We start from the raw sequence: 17,243 nt of genomic DNA, 5'->3' as shown, positions 1-17,243 counted from the left end.
GATAACAATGGCTCAGGTCAGATGGTTATGGAGGTGGGGGAATGTGGCTGGACTGAGGATATAAATTGACAGTAGAGTCAGCAGGATTTGCTGCCACTTGGAATGTGGATGCAAGAGAAACATAAGAGTCAAGAGTGATGCTGAAGTTTTTTGGCTTGATAGAATGAAATCGCCATTCTTTGCAACGAGGAATGAATATCAAAAGGAAAGTACAAAATCAAGATTTGGGTTTTTGTTGTCATAGCTGGATAAATGAAACTTGAAGTAGAAAAATATCTGAGATGGAGATAAAATATTTGAGAGTCATCCCGGCATAACATCAGGAACCTGTAGGAAGTAACCTGGTCACCTGGGGAGTGTAAAGAAAAGAGGTCTTGGGAAGAAGTGCTGGTACACAACAGTATTAAGAGGTTGGGGAGACCACAGCGAGGGCCAGTGAAATAAAAAGCTCAGAGAGACTGGCTCTTGGAAATCAAGTAGAGAAGTTTCCAGGAAAAGAGTGATCAGCTATGCTGGAATGCTGCTGATAGAACAGCAAGAAGATAAAGACTGAGAAAGGACATTAGAGTTGGCAATGGTGTGGTCACTGGTGACCTTCATGAGCTGTTTTGGGAGAGGGATGTGGTGGCAGGGCTGACTTAAGAGGCTTTTGGAGAGAAAAATAAAAGAAAATGTAGACCTCAAATGTAGACTAATCTCTAGAGAAGATAATTTTGTATAGTAGAAATGAGATGGGACCTGAAGAGGGTATGAAGTCAAGAAAGACCTTTCAAATGATGTTTTCACGCTGATGGGAGTGAGTGGATAAAGAGGAAAAAATAGAGTTTACAGAAGATGGAAAAGGGGGACCATTCCTGGGAAGCTGTATTCTTTGATGAGTTTTCCTCCCTCTATAGCCTTGTATGCATCACTCAAGGGAGACTTTTCTGTTCTTTCCAAAATCTCACTGGGCTGGATTACCCTCTTATGTGTTAGTTGCTCTGTCATGTCCAATTCTGCGACCCCATGGACTATAGCCTGCTAGGCTCCTCCATCCATGGAATTCTACAGGCAAGAATACTGGAATGGGTTGCCATTTCCTTCTCCAGGGGATCTTCCCGACCCAGGGATGGAACCCAGGTCTCCTGCATTGCTGGCAGACTCTTTACCCTCTGAGCCTGCAGAAAAGTCCCATATTCCCCTCTTGTAAGTTCCTGTATAATTCTGTTTCTCCCATACATACCCCTTTCAAAGTATGACCTCCTGTACTTACACTTCACAGGGTATGTTAGTCCTCTAGCAGCTTCAGTTCAGTTCAGTTCAGTGGCTCAGTCGTGTCCGACTCTTTGCGACCCCATGAATCGCAGCACGCCAGGCCTCCCTGTCCATCACCAACTCCCGGAGTTCACTCAGACTCACGACTAAAACCACACTTTCTAATAATCTGGGACTATAACAGAAGATAAGAATTTTATCAGGCTCTTTCACAAACCTTCTCTTCCCGTCCATCATGATGAGGTGTTTATAGATCCTTAAGTGACTCTCAACTGTTCTCTTAAGTGTTGGGTTGTTAGTAGCCTGTGCGACTGGGGTTCCATACTGTGTCAAAGATGATTCTGAGGTTTCTGGCTTGAGAGACCAGAAGAATGGAATTAGTATTTACTGAAAAAAGGAATAAATATCAAAGGAAGAGCACAGCTGCTGAGCCCTAAGGAGTAGCATCATTTCTCACCATTGGCATTCCTGGTGGCATGATGACCTCTGGGACCTCAGCATTGATTCTGGCCATTTGGTTCTCTGTTTTCTGCGTTTTCTGTCATGGGATTAGGCTTGTGGGGTTGAAGAAGTACTCTGTCCTTAGCCAGAGGTTGATGTTAGTTAAAAAATGTTGCATGCAGTAAAACAAACAACACACAACTATGTGGATGGTAGCTATCATTTTTATCTTTTGAGCTCAAGGTTTATATTTCTGTTTGCATTTTCAAGGTTTTAGGTCACAGTTAGGGCCAGGACCTTGAAGCCAGTCACTTGGGTGTTTGTAGAAAGGAGTGGTGACTCTTGTGAAATCTTATGTAAGAGGTGTGCATACATCCTTAAGTGTGTTCATCCACCCATCCATAAAAAATGTTTATAAATGCTTGCTATATTTAAAGATGTGTTAGGGAGTTTGAAGTGCTTGTTTTGTAGGAGGGAAGAGGTAGAGATTCAGGGACCTCTTTAGTGGTCATAATGTGAAAAAGGCAGAGACCACTCTTTAGAGTAGTTCTAGCTCATCCCGAGAGTTCTTTGTTCAAACAGCACATCGTAAGAAAACCCATGGTATCGTAAGGAAATCCCAAGCTGCACTGCAGGCTTGCTATCAGAGAGGCTGAAAGACCTAGACCCTCACTACCTCAGCACCCCTCTTTGTTGCCTTTGTAGAAGTTTCTTCGAACTCTGAGGTGTCTGCATAGCACAGGTGGAAAAACCCCTCCTTCTAGACCATGACAGAGTTGTTTTTCTTTTTTTTTTTTTAATGTCATTCCTTAGTCTTTCCCATCATAAAAAATACAGTAAATTATGATGATTTCCCATTTTAAATTGAGAGGGAAACTTTTACATGAGTTTTCTGTTTTAGAAAAAAAAATAGAAGTTATTATTTAACTTGGTTAAATGTTTTAAATCACAAAACCTCTGTACATCTTTCCTATAGAGACTAGTTCATAGAACTGCTGAAAAATTTTAGTTGATGATGATGCTATTAACAGATCATCAGGAGTTTAGAGTCTTATTTGGGGTACCTGCTGATATACTCCTTTATATACGTGGATAGAAGTTTGACCTTTGTTCTTACTTCCAGATGTAGTATAAAGATGGTGATTTATGTCAGTAGCCCATGGGTTATAAGTGAAATGGTCTGAATGCTTTAGTAAAATCAGGTGAATCGAATGGGCAGGTCTGTGCCTATTGTTTGGATTTAAAAAAAAATCACACATTCATGTATTCTTTTCATACTGTTAAAAAACAGAAAGGTAATACTACTGCATTATAATTCTAGTGCACATTTAAAATGCAGATTAAAAATTCTAATTGTATTTTTTAGTAACTAATAATTTAATAATGCTTTTTGATCCTCCCCTACTTTTCCAACTTTCTTTTCTTGCTTGATGTTAGGAAACCCAAATTGAAGATGTCTACAGTTCAAATAGGTTGAACTTGTGGCCTTGGCTGTAATTGTAACTTCATAATCTATTTTTTATTTTAATCTTATTATTAAACCTTTTTTATTTCTTGCAGACTGGTGAATTTTCAGCTCGTTTCCTTTTGAAGTTGCCAGTGGATTTCAGCAATATTCCCACGTACCTGCTCAAGGTAAAAATGTATGATTATCACTATGAGAATGCAGTTGAGCTTTTTAAGTCATTATTTAACTTTGAATATTTGTATAGTTTGCCAACATTTTGTTTAGATGATGAATTCTATTAAAAGTTTTATTGCATGAAGATCCAGTGAGTTAGTTACCTAACAGCTAAAATCTTAGCCCTAAAAAATAATTTCAAAATGGACTTTGCTTATAAGATAAAACTAGTATAAACAAATTAAGCCTTGGGAAAAAGACTGCCTTTAGTTAATGATCTTTTGGGGATGAAAGACTCTTAAAAATTACCTTAATATTCATTTTGTCTTTAAGTAGGATTGCATATTAACTATTTTGTGTTACAGGGCATTTAATTTTCTTTATTTATGTTAACACTTGATCTCAGGCATCTTCAAAGTTAGACTGCCCCAGAGAGATCTATAATTGAATTAGGCCAGTGTATATGGTACTTTAAAATACAGTGAGGGCAGGGGATGGCTTGGGAGCCACTGCTTTGGGAAGGGGTCTGCAAAATGCTTTGTAGAGGAGAGGTGGAACCCAAATCCACATGAGGCTGTGATTGTTGTTGGTTAGTAGCTCAATCGTGTCTGACTGTCTGTGACCCCATGCACTGTAACCCACCAAAGTACTCTGTCCATGGGATTCTCAAGGCAAGAATACTGGGGTGGGTTGCCATTTCTTTCTCCAGGGGATCTTCCCAACCCATGCATCGAACTTGGGTCTCCTGCATTGGCAGGTGGATTCTTTACCACTGAGCCACCAGGGAAGTCAGGTGAAAGAAACTAAATGGACCAGTGAAATGGCAGGTTCCGAACAGGAACTCTTGAGACAGGGGCCTAAGTTTATCGTGGATGTGGTTTTGGGTATCACCTCAGCCATGTTTAGCCTGTGGTGATATAGCTTTGCTGTAATGTAAGAAAAATTTCTGCCTTCCAAATTTGATGTTATTCAGAAAGTTAATCATATTTATTACAGTCTAGAGAGAAGACAAAATCCTTGTGCAAGTATTCCTGTGTATTATTGTAGTCATAAATAACATGAGATTATTCCTGATAGTGATTGGAATTAAAGTATAGTCTGATAGAATATAAACTGTAGACCATAGGAAAAATTAGGACTTTTTTTTTTTTAGCATTCTACCCATGGGATTTATTAGTTTTTCCCCCCTAAGTAAAACATGGGATTTTTGTGCCTCATTAAATTTTCATTTTTTATTTCTAGTTGACTGTTTTCCCACTCTGTATCCACGAGTTGTGAAATCCAAGTGAGAATGAAAGTTAGCAATTTATATTAGTTTCTCAATACTCCTGTTGTGGAAAATATACATATTAGACCTGTAATTACCAAGCATAATTAATTTGGTTTCAACAGTTACTGTGCTCTATTAGAATAACAAAGTCTCCTTGGAGACTCTTACATAACAGACTCACTGACTTCCATATGTCCAGTTAAAACTCTATTTCTGCTCATTTAAAACAAAATTTAATAGTATATGAGAGGATTATTATTCACATAGTCACTTTAATCCTTAGTTTATAGTTACAGTGTCTTTGTTTTGATCTTTTGGGCCTTATCAGTTTGAATGGTTATCCTGTTTATTTGAACTTAGTGTTGCCTCTGCTCATGTTCTTGAAGGTCAAAGGAAAAAAAAACCCACTTCTTGGATCATAATCTCTGTAATTTTTTTCCCTCTTCAAAATCAAATTTCTGTATTTTCTGTTCTAAGAATTCTATCTTCCGATTGTTATGCCCTTACTTTCCTTGCCAGTCAGATAGGAAAAAGGTAGAACCTATTTGGCAAAATTGGAAAGTGGTTTTTTTTTTCCTCTCCCAAAGTACAATGAAGTACTTTTTCTACTCTAAGTAAAACACCTACCTTGCAACACTAATATCTTTCTGGATCTTTTAGTTCCTGCAAAGAGAGTAAAACAACAGGACAAAAAATATCAGTGTAGGCAGGTTCATTTTTTGCCATACCCTCGCCAGCATTTATTATTTGTAGACTTTTTGACGATGGCCATTCTGATTGTTGTGAGGTTATATATTATTTTAGTTTTGACTTATATTTCTCTAATAGTTAGCAGTGTTGAGCATCTTGTCATGTACCTGTTGACCATCTGTATGTGTTCTTTGGAGAAATGTCTATTTAGATCTTCTGCCCCTTCTATTTAGGTCTTTTTTATTTGATTTTTTTATTGAGTTGTATGAGCTATTTATATGGGTTTTTTTTTTTATTGGGTTATATGAGCTGTTTGTATATTTTGGATATTAACCCCTTATTGGTTATATCATTTGAAAATATTTTCTCCCATTTAGTCAATGGCCTTTTCATTTTGTTGATGGTTTCCTTTGCTGTACATAAGCCTTAAGTTGAATTAGGTCCTGTTGATTTATTTTTCCTTTTGTTTTCTTTGCCTTAGGAGACAGATCCAAAAAATATTGCTGTGATTTATGTCAAAGAGTGTTCTGCCTATGTTTTCTTGTAGGAGTTTTATGATTTCAGAGCTTACATTTAGGTCTTCACTTCATTTTGAGTTTATTTTTGTATATGATGTGAGAAAATGTTCATATTTCATTCTTTTACAAGTAGCTGTCCAATTTTCCGGGAGAAGGCAATGGCATCCCACTCCAGTACTCTTGCCTGGAAAATCCCATGGATGGAGGAGCCTGCTAGGCTGCAGTCCATGGGGTCGCTAAGAGTCAGACATGACTGAGCGACTTCACTTTCACTTTCCACTTTCATGCATTGGAGAAGGAAATGGCAACTCACTCCAGTGTTCTTGCCTGGAGAATCCCATGGACGGAGAAGCCTGGTAGGCTGCAGTCCATGGGGTCGCACAGAGTCGGACACTACTGAAGTGACTTAGCAGCAGCAGTAGCAGTCCAATTTTCCAAGCACAGTTTATTAAAGAGACTGTCTTTTCTTCATTGTATATTCTTGTCTCCTTTGTCATAGATTAATTGACTGTAAGTATGTGGGTTTATTTCTGGACTTTGTTCTGTTCCATTGATCTATATGTCTGTTTTTATGTCAGTACCATACTATTTTGATTACTGTAGATTTGTAGTATAGTCTGAAGTCAGGGCATGTGATCCCTCCAGCTTTGTCCCTCTTTCTCAAGATTCTTTTGGCTATTTGGGGTCTTTTGTGTTTTCATACAAATTTTAGAATTCTTTGTTCTAGTTCTGTGGGAAAATGCCATTGATATTTTGATGGGGGTTGTAGTGAATCTGTAGGTTGCCTTGTGTTGTATGATCAAGAATTAATGATATTAATTCTTCCAGTGTATGAACATTTTATATCTTTCCATCTGTTGTGTCATCTTCAATGTCTTTCATCAGTGACTTATAGTTTTCTGAATAAAGGTGTTTTACTTCCTTAGGTAAGTTTATACCACGTTATCTTATTTTTATGGATGTGATTATAAATGCAATTGTTTTCTTGATTTCTTTTTCTGGTAGTTCTTTGTTAGTGTGTAGATATGCAATGGATTTCTGTATATGAATTTTGTGTTCTGCATCTTTAGTGAATTCATTGATGAGCTCTAGTAGTCTTTTTCTGGAATCTTTAGGATTTTCTACGTATATTATCATGTCATCTGCAAACAGTGACAATTTTACTTCTTCCCAATTTGGATTCCTTTTATTTCTTTTTCTTAGCTGATTGCTATGACTAGGACTTCCAGTACTGTGTTGAATAAAGGTGGTAAGAGTGGGATGCTATCATTCTTTTATATAGTAGGGGGAAAGAGATAATAGCATGATCATTTAAAAAGTTTGTGTATGATAGTCACATTTTGTGACTTGTCATCGGAAGACTGAATGTTAGTAAATTTGTGGATTTAAAATTCCTCACTCTTCTTACCTTCCCTTAGGAAGAGGGGAGGGTTTTGCATTCTGTGCAGCCAGAAAAAGGATTAGGCTGATTAATCTCCCTGGATTTTTTTTTCCTTTGGATGAATACTTGCTTTGTCCTTTATTATGCAGAATTGTTTGAAAGTCCATTTAATTTTACATATTTGCTAGGAAGGAAACTGATAACTTCCTCCAAATAGTTTCTTTTTAAAAATATAGCAAGCTTGTTAGGGTGATATATAATATATTGATTGAAGTTGTTTCTCAGAAAGCATAAGATACCAAATATTAAAAACCCCCCTGATCCTGGTAAATGAATATAAATTCAATGAATTTTTATTTAGTGAAAATAAATTTTATCCTTATAAAATTTTTTTTCTCTGAACCATTCATTAGATGATGCTTCAAAGTTTGAAACTTTTTAGTTTATGAAATTTTTTGGATCCAATAAAGTCACACTTAATAAGCAGCTTTTATAAATAAAGACTGCTTTAATTCACTGCTGTGAAATCTGGTCTTAAAACAGTTGTCTGGTGCTTGAAAGACCATAAAAAATTCCCAGGAAACCCTCATCTTATCTGAAAGGAAATAGTTTCTGTCTAATCAAATAGGAGTAGGCATACCTTTATAAAAGCAGGAATGTGTACCTGGAAGAAAGTGCCATAAAAGTAGGGTGCTGTTTATTCCAGTAATAATTCTGATTTATCATTGCTAAAATTGAGCCAAATTTGCATTTGAGACTTAATCATGTGGAAAGTAATGAGATGGTCTAGAAATAGCCTGCAGGATATTTCCCTTTATTCCTTCATTAAGTAGGAGACAAATGACTGCTTTTAGTTCATTGTCCTTGTCCCACCTCCCTTCTGTAGAGAATCCGGGCTTAGAGGAAAGCATACTCTAGATCAGGGGCTCTAGATGTCTGCACTAGAGGGCACGATAGTAAAATTTTAGGCTTGCAGGTCATGTGGTCTCCATCACCACTACTTAACTCTGTTGTCACAGCGTGAAAGCAGCTATGACAGTAGCTAAATGAATGATTATGTCTGGGTCCCAATAAAACTTTATTTACAAGAAACCAGACATTAGATTGGCTTTAGACTGTGGGCAGTTGTTTGCCAGTCCCCTTTCCTAAATTATAGGATGGAAAGTGGGAGAAATATTGCTTCACAGTATCTTCGTAGAAAGATGAGAAAAAAAAGATTTGGTTCACAGAGTTCAAGTTGTTTTTTAATACTGTGGTCTGTTTGTTTTTATTTAACTAGTACCTTGAGGTTGGTTGTAGTCTCCCTCCCTCTTTTCTTCTTCCTCTCTTCCTTTCCTTCCTTATTTTCTTCCTTCCTTTATTCCACCTTCTCTCTTATATTTAAACAGTCTGTTAGCAGCATATAATTTACTAAGTTCTCTTCCAAGTCTTAGTTCCCCTAACTGTTAAAATGTGGTCAGGCTATTGCATACCATATTGGGTTGTTGGGAATATCAGTGAGATGATGAAGATGGTAGTACTTAATACACTTCTGAGCTTGGAGTAAGTGCAGAATAGAAATGGTTTTGATTTCATTTAGTCATTAATTTATATTTCAAAGTATTGAACTTGTTGTGTTCTAGGAAGAAAGTAAGCACTTCATTGAAATTAAGATAGAGTTATAGTTACTGCTTCTTTTTTCTTCTGTCCTGTTTTCCCCCCATCTAGAATTCAAAACCCAAATTTTCACTTGCCAAACCCAAATTTTCACTTGCCTCAAATTTTTGTATATAATTTATGGTAATCTGAACATAGTATTTTTCCCTACAGAAAATGAAGAATAGTCACAGGCAGCTTCTGTGAAATTTCTCCTTTTGGTTTTGTTTTATTGTTTTACTGTTTTCTTTTGCTCTTATTTTTTTATGGTATGCTTTTGTTTTTTCCTCTAAATTATAATTTTATAGTGGAGCTGTGTCTCAGATCACTATTAGTTGACTAGCTTTGTTGCCTTGTCCCCATATATCTTGTTAGTTCTTCAAGTAGAGTGTATTCTATTTCATACAATGCTTTAGTATCATGAATTAGTTCATACATGATTGATAAATAGTGGAAGTATATCAGTATAAGGCAAAAGTTGCCATGGTTTATAGTTATTAGGTTGGCCACCAAATAACAGCTGAATGAAAGTTCACTAGTGCAGATGAATTTAGCAAGCTGTGAAGGGTTCTTGTGGCACACAATGTCCATTCACTTCATTCCTTCCACTTGGCTCAGTTTTGCTGTACATTCTGTTTTTAAGTATTTACTGCATAGCCTCTTCCCATCTTTGTGGAAAAGAAACAAACATAAGACAATAAGCCAGAGCTCTTTCTCTCTGGCATCATTACATTTTGTCCAAAACCTGCTTCTCCGCTGTAACTTCTAATGATCATGTCCCTCTACGCTTTCCTGTAACTCAGCTGTTTCAGGCTTTCCTTGTCACCCCTTTCATTAAGTTATCTTCAGCTTTTTAAAAGTCCTATACTTAGTATAATAGTTCTTTGTTTATTACAACTAGAGCATGTCATTTTAGGTATATTAGTAGTTTCACTGGATATACTTTGGTTTTTGTTAATGCTATAGTTACAGAGTTGTACAGGCAACTGTAAGGTAAAGTCTAGACTTGCCATAGTTTTCTCATAAGCCTCTTATTTTTAATGTGTGATTTATCAGAGTGCAGTTTTTTAAAGGAATGCAGTTTTTCACTTTATAGCAGAAGCACTTATATTCAAACAGCCAGAGATTCTGTTCTTTTGTAGGCTAGGCATCTTTTGTCCTTTGTGCTTATATGTCATAAGTCTGTAAATCCTTCTCTATCCTTGTGCTTGTCTTCAGTAGGTATTCCAGATTGCTGGCATCTCTCTTAAACTGTGGTGCCCAGAAATATGCACAAAGCTTCAGATAGGATTGATCAGGGCAATGTTCATTAGAACTCTGATCATCACCATTAATTAGTATTTATTGAGCTTGTGAAGAAAAATTAAACCTTCTTATTTTACTAATCCTGTTTTATGTAGTTGGTTTTTTAAGGCAAAGTATAGATGAATCCCGTAATATTGATTCCTTTTTTCCCCCCCAGTTCGTTTATGGGGGAAGTATTGCCACCTGTAATTCAGAAAGGAAAGTGTGGATTGAAACCAGATAGTTCAGTGAGGGTAACAAGAATTATAAGATATGATCATTACAGGTTGACCGTTTTTTTTTTTTTTGGAGCTGTTTTCTCAATGGTGACATTTCCCCTACTCACATCATAAAGTTACTGCCCGGCACTTGACAGGGGTAGTGTCAGTTTATCACTGTCATCTGTTACTGTTAATGTGTTTTCATCAATCAGCGGACGTACAATTCAAATAAAAGTAAAATCTAGTTTGGTGTGTAGGATGATTGCATAGACAATAGTAATGTAAGTCATAATAAATTAAGTACCATAAGAGAAGTACAAAGTTCTTTAGTGGATTGGTGAGAGATTACATCTAGGTAGAAAAGACCTTTATAAAGGAGGTGATATTTGAGATGGGCCTAAAAGACTTGTTTTGATAAAGTATGAGCGTGGTTTTAGGTGGCAAGGAAAGAACATTTGGAGAATAGTGGAACAGTTTAGTTTGCTTAAATGACAGAACATGTGTACAGACTAGTGAGAAATAAGAAAGGAAAGGCATTTAAACATACATAATCATATAGAAAGTGAAAGAAGTGAAAGTGAAGTTGCTCAGTTGTGTCTGACTCTTTGCGACACTGTGGACTGTAGCCCACCAGGCTCCTCCGTCCATGGGATTCTCCAGGCAAGAATACTGGAGTGGGTTGCCATTTCCTTCTCCAGGGGATCTTCCCGACCCAGGGATCAAACCCAGGTCTCCCGCATTGCGGGCAGACGCTTTAACCTCTGAGCCACCAGGGAAGCAAGGGAATGATATAGATAGAGTCTTAAATATTCAACCATGGAGTTTAGTGACTGTTTTAAGTAGTACTATGATTGGGATTGTATTCAGGAAGAGAAATCTGCCAAAAAAACAGTATATAAAATGACTGGGGAGAAGGAAGAGGGAAATGAGGCAGGTAGGCAGGGTTCAAGGAATGTAGAACTGAATATTAAGGCTCAAGGTGACCATGTTTCAGACTCGATGAAGTTTTCATACATGTAGGTGGTGTGCTTACCCACTCCAGTGTTCTTGCCTGGAGAATCCCAGGGACGGGGGAGCCTGGTGGGCTGCCGTCTCTGGGGTCGCACGGAGTCGGACACGACTGAAGTGACTTAGCAGCAGCAGGTGATGTGCTTACTCACCTAACTCAATGATCAACCTGAGAAAGTGAAGGAGAGGAAACGGTATAGTCAGAACCTTCTAGTCAGTCCTATCCAAAGTATATGTTTTTACTCATGAAGAAATAAGTACAGAATTGATAGTCTTTAGAAGCATTTAAAGCAATTTGACAGAATAATCATATGTCTGTTGACTGTAATGATAAAAATATTGGGTTTGCATTTTGATGTTTAAATTTTTTTCTCTTTATAATAACTCATTTTTAATGTATTTTATGAAGCCATCAATCTGTGAAGGATTAGAAAAAAACAAACAAACAGTAGCGTCTCCTTTATCGTAGATATTTTGAGAAGTACTCTTCTGGCTCATACCTTGTCTTCTAGGACCCTGGCTGCCCTTGCCTCCCTTATCCTGAGACACAGCAATCTCTTAAGTATCCTTGGGGGTGTTCAGTTTTGTTCTTTTTTGCTGAGCTGGGTGTTGTATTCACTGTTAGACAATGTTCCAGTCTCCTTTTTTTCTTTATAAACGCACCACCAAGATTTGGAGTAGCAAAAGGAAGCTTCAGCCCTTGATTAGGATGGCATCTAATACAGAACTGGTGGAGAGGGATTTTGTTTTTTTCTTTTATAAAATATTTTAAAACAAATTTTAACAGCACACTTATATTTTGATCTTAGTTTCATTACAAAATAATGTCACTGTGATATTTGCCCTCTTTCTACTATTTTTCTGAAGATCCCATTCCTTTCTTGAATCCATTTACTGCAGCTTTTTTTTTTTTTTTTTTTTTTTACATGATAACCATATTGTTGAAATGGGTGACTCCCAGAAACAATGTTGGTGTCATTCTTTGTTCCAAGGGTGCTTATAAAAAGCTTTGGCTCCCTTGAAGTAGGATGGACAATAATTTAGGTTTTTCAAACTTTGTGCTAACTCTGGAAAAGTAGTCTATACTGCTTTGAATATCTGTTCAGTTTGTGGCTATTTCATGAAAATAGTCTTTAACATAAAATCCTGGAATATTAATGGTGATGGTATTCTTAGCCTCTGTTGCATAGCCTAGTACTCAGCAAAAGTGTGGTCCCCAGACTCCTGGTGTCACCAAGACCATTTTAGAGGGTCCATGAAGTAAAAACTATATTCAAAATAAAATTAAGAATTTATTTACCTCAAGATTGAGTAGTGAAGTTTTCTAGAGGCTACATGGTGTGGTAACATGTCATCATCACTCTGATGGGCAGTGACGTGTTGGCTTATGTGTTCTTGTATTTAAAAAATTTTTCAGTGTTTACCAAAACACATTCAAGAAGAAATGGCTAACTTGAATAGTCTTATGTCTGTTATAGTTAAATGGTTAAATACCTTCCTGTAAAGGAAACTATAGGCACATGATGCCTTCACTGGTAAGGTTTATCGACTATTTAAGGAAAAATAATACATGAATTCTACATATTCTTTTGGAAAATTGGAAAAGAGAGAATACTTTCTGACTGGTTTTGTGAGGATATCATTACCTGATCATTACCATTATCAAATGAAGATATTACAAGAAAAGAAAAATACAAATGAATGTCTTTCGTGAATATAGATGCAAAATTCAAAATAAAATTTTGTATTGTATTGAAATTCAATACAGTAATATATAAAAAAAGGTAACATATATCATGACCAAGTGGAGTTTATCCCAGGGGTGCAAGATAGGCTGCATGTTTAAAAAACCAACAATATGATTCACCGTATTACCAAACAAAAAAAGAAAGACTGTATGATCATCTTACTAGGCACAGAAAGAACATTTGGCAGAACCAAACATCCGTTCCTGATTAAAAATCTCTAAATAAAAACCCAGGACTAAAAAGGGACTTCCTCACCTGGTAACTTGTATCTCTGAAAAGTCTATAGTTAATATTATACTTAATGGTGGAAAAGACCACTGTTTTTCCTCTAAGGTTAATAGCAAGGCAAGGATGTTTACTTTCACCAGTACTGTTCATTACTGGAGTTTCTAGCCAGTGCAATAAGGCAAGAAAAAGGAATAAAAGGCACACAGAGTAGAAAGGAAGAAGCAACTGTTTTCATGCACAGAGGATATGATTATTATGTAGAAAAACCTAAGGAATCTACAAAAATGTTTCTAGAACTAATACATGAATTTTGTCATGTTGCAAGATACAGGATCAATATATAAAAATCAATTATAGCACTTTCACTTTTTTTCCCCTAACAACAAATAATTTGATATAAAAGCTGAGAGAAGTTAACTGGGTTATGCAGGTTACCTTATCTATATGTGGCAGAGCACAGGGTTTCCGTTCAGGTTGGTCTCACTTGAAAACCCAGGCTCTTTCCACCATGAGAGATTGTCGTGCAAGCTAGTGGTAGAGCAGGCCTGTTTCTTGGCACAAAGGGGAGGAACTTTATTGTTACACGTTTGTAGATCAACATAGGTCTGTCTAGCCTCTGATATAGTAGAATTATGAAAATACTTCTATTTTTGACAGGAACTTTTTGGGGCAAATACATTCCACCTCTACCCCTCTCTAAAAAGTTACTTCAGCAAGTCATTTGGCCATGAATGGAACCTGCTTCAGTCTTGCGTATCCTGTAGTCACATGTGTCCTGCTTTGTAGACTGGTAGAGTCACCTAGCCTTGTTTCATTTGAAATCTATTATAGCCTGTCCAGGAAACTTTATTAGTACCTCTAAACAATTACGTCATTAAAGAGCAAAACTTACGAGCCCTGTTAAGGCTGCGTAACATCTGTTTTCCACCCTGAATATAGTTAAGCAAGTTCCCACAGTAATTTCAGAATGATTCAGTCTTTTCTAGGTTCCATAACTGATGTTGCAAAAAAATTGGAAATCAACATGAGGCTATTCTTTTTCAGTTTTTCAGTCATTTTGAATGATTACAATACTCTACTGTTTAGTTGACAGTTGATCTCTTTTAGGAAATTTGTCATAATCCTATATGCAGAGGATTAACAGGCACAGAGCTGAGATTTTATGCTAGAACATTCAGGCAATCCATAATCTCAGTAAAAAAAAAATTTATACCTGAAATTCAACTTATTTACCTTCTTAGCACACTATCAGCTGTTTCATTATTAGACAATAACACAACAGTTCAAAGCAGTTTAATTTTAGTGAATAATGTGGCATAAAGCTCCCTAAAATTAAAATCTACAAAGCAAGAGTGCTGTCTGATTTACAATGTGAGGTCTTAACCTGCTACCACTGTTACATCTCATTCAGGAATTCCATCCATGCCTCTTTTATGCTATGTATTAAAATTTTAAGGAAGAAAAGATAATAGATTGACATTAAGGGGCTTCCCATTCATGATCCTGTCACACAGCTCTTGCTTCTCACCCACAGGTTTTACAGTTGGCAGCCAGGTCTTAATGCTGTGGGAACTCTGCTCATGAGATCCTGGCCATGACGAGATCACCCCTTGGATCTGATTCTCCTTTAATCTCCTCTTTCTTTTCTAAGCATAGTCTGGTTCTTTCCTTGCTTAGATATGGGATGTAAGGAAACTATATCTGCACACATGCTCTGTTTGGAGGGGCTCTTGGGATAGCTGACAAAGTTCTATTTTTTGACCTGGGAGGTTCTTTTGAGGGTGTTTGTCTTTTAGTAATTCACTAAGCTATAGATATTTTTGTGTGTCAGTTTCTGTACTTGTAGTTGTATTCTTTAATAAGAAGGGTTAAAAAAAAAGAAACCCAAAAATATTGAATGTAGAGGGTTTTAAGGAATTGTATTCTAACTCCATTTGTCATGGCTAGTCTTGTCTTTTGCTAAGAAACTCAGGGCTGTAAAATCTATTATATTGTAAGAAAATCTGCTTCAGAGCCATCCTCAGAAAGGGGTCCATCCATTCAACAAATATTACTGAATTGTTACTGTATTAGGCTCTATACTTGATACTGAGTATGTGTATGGGGGAAACCTTAATAAATATGATCTGTGTCCTCACTGTGCTTTCTAATTGTATCACTGATATCACAGGTTAAGAGGCTATTTATTCTTTGATATACTGTTTGGGAATATTGTCATAAAGATTTATATTTTTATCTGAAGTCATTATTCCTGGTAGACATTTATCCCATAGGTAGTATAGCAGTTATTTACTATTGCATAATAAATTATTCCAAAACTTAATGCCTCAAAACAGTGAACATTCACTATGTCATAGTTGCCCTGGGTTAGGAATTTGGGAGTGACTTAGCTGTGAGTTTCCAGCTCAGAGTCTTTCATATGGTGACTGTCAGGATGTTGGCAGTGATGTAGTCATTTGAAGGTTTATCTCTACCTGGAGCATCCACTTCCAAGATGGCTCACTCACAGGACTATTGGCAGGAGAATGTAATTCCTCATTTAGACGGACTTCTCCATAGGCTGCTTGAGTGTTCTCACAACATGGCACGAGCCTTCCTCCAGGGCAAGTACTCTGAGAGAGTAAGAAGGAAGCTTCAGACCCAGTGTCTAAAGTCTCACAGTGTCTCCCTCATTCACTTAGATAGAAGTGGCTTAAGTCCAGCCCACAAATAGAGGACTTTCTGGTAGTCCAGTAGCTAAGACTTGGCACCCCTGATGCAGGGGCTCTGAGGTTCAATCCCTGGTCAGGGAACTAGATCCCACATGCCGCTACTAAGAGTTTGCATGCTGCAGCTAAAGATCCCCCTTGCTGCAACTTAGACCTGGCACAGCCAAATAAATAAATACATATATTTTTTAAAAGATTTATTGGAGATGGCACATGGAAGCCAGAAGTGTAGGTTAGAGGAGACAGCAAATGTCTAGACGTGACATGATACAGTAGTAGTGGTACATAGAAAGGAAAGGATCATGTTTGTGAGCTTAAGCTCTTTATGGCAGAATTAGTATTCTCTTTATATTTCCCTGCATTTTAGGATACTCTCCTGAACACAGTATATACTCAGGAAGAATTTGCTTTAAAAAAAATATGTGTTTGTGTATATCTCACATGCTAGTAAAGTAATGCTCAAAATTCTCCAAGCCAGGCTTCAGCAGAATGTGAACTGTGAACTTCCAGATGTTCAAGCTGGTTTTAGAAAAGGCAGAGGAACCAGAGATCAAATTGCCAACATCCGCTGGATCATTGAAAAAGCAAGAGAGTTCCAGAAAAACATCTATTTCTGCTTTATTGACTATGCCAAAGCCTTTGACTGTGTGGATCACAATAAGCTGTCGAAAATTCTGAAAGAGATGGGAATACCAGACCACCTGACCTGCCTCTTGCGAAACCTATATGCAGGTCAGGAAGCAACAGTTAGAACTGGACATGGAACAACAGATTGGTTCCAAATAGGAAAAGGAGTACATCAAGGCTGTATGTTGTCACCCTGCTTATTTAACTTATATGCAGAGTACATCATGAGAAAAGCTGGGCTGGAGGAAGCCCAAGCTGGAATCAAGATTGCTGGGAGAAATATCAATCACCTCAGATATGCAGATGACACCACCCTTATGGCAGAAAGTGAAGGAGAACTAAAGAGCCTCTTGATGAAAGTGAAAGAGGAGAGTGAAAAAGTTGGCTTAAAGCTCAACATTCAGAAAACTAAGATCATGGCATCTGGTCCCATCACTTCATGGGAAATAGATGGGGAAACAGTGGAAACAGTGTCAGACTTTATTTTTTTGGGCTCCAAAATCACTGGAAGTGGTGATTGCAGCCATGAAATTAAAAGATGCTTACTCCTTGGAAGGAAAGTTATGACCAACCTAGACAGCATATTAAAAAGCAGAGACGTTATTTTGT

The 17,243-nt window shown here is 37.1% G+C and overlaps 1 protein-coding gene across 12 annotated transcripts in view; it reads left to right on the top strand.

Moving 5' to 3' along the window:
• Positions 1-17,243, top strand: part of BABAM2 (BRISC and BRCA1 A complex member 2) — a 470,493-nt gene that overhangs the window by 184,531 nt on the left and 268,719 nt on the right. For 11 of the 12 annotated variants that reach the window (XM_055540629.1, XM_055540627.1, XM_055540626.1 and 8 more), the window contains one exon: positions 3,256-3,330. In XM_055540629.1, the coding sequence (XP_055396604.1) occupies positions 3,256-3,330 (75 nt within the window). Of the gene's footprint in view, positions 1-22; positions 206-3,255; positions 3,331-17,243 lie in introns of those variants that run through there. The other variant, XM_055540634.1, reaches the window with a different exon arrangement.

This window comes from Bubalus kerabau, chromosome 11 (assembly GCF_029407905.1).
Source record: "Bubalus kerabau isolate K-KA32 ecotype Philippines breed swamp buffalo chromosome 11, PCC_UOA_SB_1v2, whole genome shotgun sequence".
Classification (NCBI taxonomy): Eukaryota; Metazoa; Chordata; class Mammalia; order Artiodactyla; family Bovidae; genus Bubalus; species Bubalus kerabau.
This window is presented reverse-complemented; position numbering and strand designations above follow the sequence as displayed.